The 4,419-nt window shown below is 45.1% G+C and overlaps 1 protein-coding gene across 1 annotated transcript in view; it reads left to right on the forward strand.

Moving 5' to 3' along the window:
- The window catches only part of prdm1c (PR domain containing 1c, with ZNF domain), a 9,257-nt gene that overhangs the window by 1,697 nt on the left and 3,141 nt on the right, over positions 1–4,419 (forward strand). The window contains exons 2-4 of the mRNA XM_032542954.1: positions 28–285; positions 1,767–1,886; positions 2,790–3,042. Of these exons, the coding sequence (XP_032398845.1) occupies positions 28–285; positions 1,767–1,886; positions 2,790–3,042 (631 nt within the window). The remainder of the gene's footprint in view (positions 1–27; positions 286–1,766; positions 1,887–2,789; positions 3,043–4,419) is intronic.

Below are 4,419 nucleotides of genomic sequence, written 5' to 3' on the forward strand. Positions count from 1 at the left end.
TACTTTATTTCTCTATGTTTTCTGTAGGCCTCCTCCTCTCCGTGCACCACAGCCATGTTAACCCCAGAAAGCTCACCGCAAAGCACAGGGGTCATCGCAGCGGCGATGCCAGAGACACAGGATGCAGACATGACATCACTGAGTGAGGCACACTTTGAGGAAAAGTGCACTTATATCGTCAAGGACCAACATCTGGATGAAGAGTCCGAAAATAACAGCAAGACACGAGCTGAGAGATCCTTACCGAGAAACCTGGCGCTGAAACGCTGCCACAAGTCGGCAGAGGTATGCGGTAAAGCAGATCTCCCTTGTTTGTGTGTGTAATTCAAATTGTCTAAGAAAGTTGAGTTTTAAGGAGTTCTTACAAAAACCAAAGCAGGAAAACGATGCAGAAATACAATCCCAATACATCTAAATGGTATGAAAGCATGTATTGCAGTTGTTTATGTTTGGTGTAACTGCCGACAGATTGCGTCACTCCAACATCCTTCCATCTACTCATCCATCCTGAGGAGGGAAGTACTTGACATGTTGTTTTCTAATTTCAACCTTTCCTCTCTGCTATGTATGTGTTGAGGCAGAGGCGGAGAAAGGCAAGCCCCTCAGCACACAGCCTGAGGTCTCTATGATTAGTAGTTACTACTGCCTCAGATTCCCAACCCTTTGTCATAGCACACAATTACACCGTAAAACAGAGCACCAACACCGGCACCCACTTTATGGATTACACCATAAAAATAATCTGGGTTGAATGTGTCAGTTAAAATGAGTTGAAGTGGTGGGTAGGTTATGTTGAACTGGATGGACTAGGAAATTGTAGATAGTGAGATAAATGTGCGGTAGAAGATTAGCCCAGTGCAATCAATGAAAAGGAAACATTAGCTTTCCTTACGCAAGATTAGGGTTGAGCCTCTGTAGATGAAAGATGGTTGTCAGGCGAGATCAGAGGAAGTAGCCTCGGAGTCTGCAGTCAAATACCTGTACTACCACTTTGACCTTCTAATAAGGTCTGTCTGGAGTCTTGTTGACACCAAAAGAGCAGGATACATTACAGTAATCTGTGACACAAGGGCACCTCAAATGGAGCAGTGTGACGAAGTGAGGGCTGGATAGACTAGAGATAAACTCTATGGCTAAGCATGTAGTGGTTGATCCAGCTAACTACACCAAGCCAGTATTTCTCCAAGATAAAAGAGAGACTACATTACAATTGCTTGGGGGTACTTGAACACAGAGCTCAAAGTACAGTTGACTGGTCCGGGTGTGCCCATGACACCTTATCCTCTCTCTCACACCCAGGGGGCTAGAGACAGAGGGGCGAGTTTCACACCTGCGGGTATCAGAAAAAGAGTGGTGGTGACATTTTAATATGGTGGAGAAACTAAAGATAACTAGGGCCATTGGCTTAAGAAATAATCAGCATGTGAAGGAACAGACATATTGACACATCACGTCACAGCTGAGCAAAGTTCTCATTTTCTCTGGGAAAGATTTGTCATGACAGCCAATATATAAAAAGTATATAACAATAACAACGCGTTGCTTGGTTGCTTAAATCCTTTTTCTAGAGATAGCAATTTTCCAGTGAATTGACCCGATCACGTTTGTTAATCACAAAGAAACCAGTACGGGGTGCAGAGTCAGATAAGGACTGTATTCCCAACAATGGGAATGTTTTTCAGCTCTGAGTGCATCCGGTTGCTTGCTCAGGCCTTCAATTTGTGTGCAACTCTGTTTGATGATTTCATGTCGTCCTTGTTAAACAGGTGCTTGGGGTGACCAGTAAGGAACTGATTCCTAAGGGGACACGTTTTGGCCCTCTGGTAGGGGAAAGCTACACCAATGAAACACTGTTGAAAGACGCTAACAGGAAGTACTTCTGGAGGGTAAGAGAGCTGCATGTCAGTTTCTGGATTTGAGCGCTTGCATGTGAAATTAATCTTTGTGTGTCTCAAAACTGTGCACATCCTGTATCTGGAGACGCTACTGTGGCTGTGGCATGGCACGAGTAAGCAGCTGTGGTCAAAGGTCTGACATCCTGTGAAAGTAACGACTCAGTCTGCCAATGTTTGGGTACCTTTAAATTGCTGCGGGATCAGAAAGGTTTTAATGTGCATGCACTGTAAATGTGTGTTTGCCAGTTCTCTGCATGGCTGCCTGAGGTCACACACAGCTGTTTGGTTTCAGTGACGCAGCAGTTGTCCTCTCTCTCCGCTTCTCTCGGCAGCGGTATCGCTGCCAGTAAATACACCATACACATGTCCGCGCTTCTCCAGACTCAAACTCTCACACTGACTAAGCAAGGAAGTGGCTTTGAGCCTGAGAACTGTTATGTTACAAATAAGCAGCATCTTCCATTACACACGAGTGCCTATGTAATTCTACAGTTTAGAGTCAGCAACCTTGAAATCATACAACCCCAACCAAAACTTGCCACAGCCATAACACAGACAATGTGTTAACATTACAGCCGTGACTCATGTGACAGCCCAGCCTCAAAGAGCAGACAGGCAGAAAGAGGAGGCTATATCACCAGTAAGGCGACAGGTGAGAGTCGGAGTGGGCGAGATAGTACACCCAATACTACAATCCAGTCATATGGTGAAATTCTTATTTACTGTTGCTTTCATCACTCTATGACTTGTGTGCCGCAAACACAGGCAGCACCTATCTCAGCTGAAAGAACACACAGAATTTACCATAAAGCCGTTAGGAAACCTGTGACATCATAGTTTCTGATTCAGGGCATGTCATCATCAACTGACTTCTTGTCATATCTCACAATGCAGGTCTTCTCGGAGGGGCACTTACACCACATCCTGGATGGTTTGATCGAGGAGCGGAGCAACTGGATGCGTTATGTCAACCCGGCCTGTACTGTGGAGGAGCAGAACCTGGTTGCCTGCCAAAGTGGCTTGGACATCTACTTTTACACCATCAAACCACTTCAGCCGGGCCAGGAGCTCCTGGTATGGTATTGCCCTGAATTCGCCCAGCGCTGTAATTACCCTCCTCTTGGCCAACTCGCTATGGACAGTACTGGTAAGTGTGTGAATAGTAATAATATCCATATCTTGTGTCTTAACCTAGGATGTTGGAAGGACTGAGTGTTTTCTGGACACCTTAAGAACCATTCCTGTGGCCACGCTATGAGACACATCTGTTATTGTGGAGTAAAAGGCTCCCAATCAAAGTGCCCGGCGACTGAAACAGTCTTTGTGTGCATGTTTAAGAAGTTACTATGTCACACCCACAGCTCTTTTGTTAAAGCAGGACACAAAGGAGGAGAGTAGAGTCCTGAAAGCAGAGAGGGTCTTTCTGCCGGGTATAGTACCTGTGTAAGATGAGACGAGTTTTAAGACTATAGGAAATGTTGCAGTTTCCCTTTTTTAACTCCACACAGAAACACAGCTGGCAGCTCTTTGACACACAAAGCATTCGGCTTTTCATTCACAAACACAAAGAGTGCACATGCTAACATAACAAGACCGCATGCACACGCCAAAATAGTCACTTACACGCACGCTCTCACACACACACACACACACACACACCACACGCTCTCACACACAAAACACACACCCACACACACACACACAACACACACACACACACACACACACACACACACACACACACACACACACAAAGAGGCTGCCTGAGGTGCTAACAGCATTCTGGCACGACTCCTCTAATTTATTTGGCTCTTACGGAGGAAGAGAGGTAGGAACCGCTCCAGTGACTACTTGAACTTCCTGACAAGACGACCCGCTGACAGATTGATATCTTACTGAGTGTTGGCTGTTTGCTGAGAGCTGGTCTCTTAAGAGAGGGGGAAGGGTAACACAGGGGAGCACACAGATAAGGGTTGCTCTGTTTGTTGATGTTAATTGTGTCCAAGAGTAGGTGAAATGTGCATGCATACTTCTGTATTTCTTCTTCCTTTGTTGTCAGCTTGCGCCCTTTGTCTATGCAGGAGCAGAATTTCTCCTTGTGACTTCCTGGATAACAAGTGGGAGGATTTGTTAAGATGAATTACAGCTATGGATTTCCTAAAGTTGACCTGTGTGTAGACTTTAGTGGGAAATAAATAATATTCATCAGTTGTCAGTTGTCATTTGTTGACGGGTATATATTTTCCACTCCATCAAGGATCTTTAAAAATTATTCATGTCGGGTGAGATCTGTGGTTCATCAGTCACTTTATCAACAGTTCCTTATCCTGTGCTGTCCTGCTCGTGGTGGGAAATACTGCCCAGCATTCTAATGCAAATAACATACTGGACCCACTAACTCCATGCTATCTGTATCCTGATCAGACATCTATTGTTTCACATATGGTGTCCACTTTCATAGAGTGCCACGGCAAGTCTGGGAGACACACCTTATATAAAACACACACACACACACACACACACA

This window comes from Etheostoma spectabile, chromosome 18, assembly GCF_008692095.1.
Source record: "Etheostoma spectabile isolate EspeVRDwgs_2016 chromosome 18, UIUC_Espe_1.0, whole genome shotgun sequence".
Taxonomy (NCBI): Eukaryota; Metazoa; Chordata; class Actinopteri; order Perciformes; family Percidae; genus Etheostoma; species Etheostoma spectabile.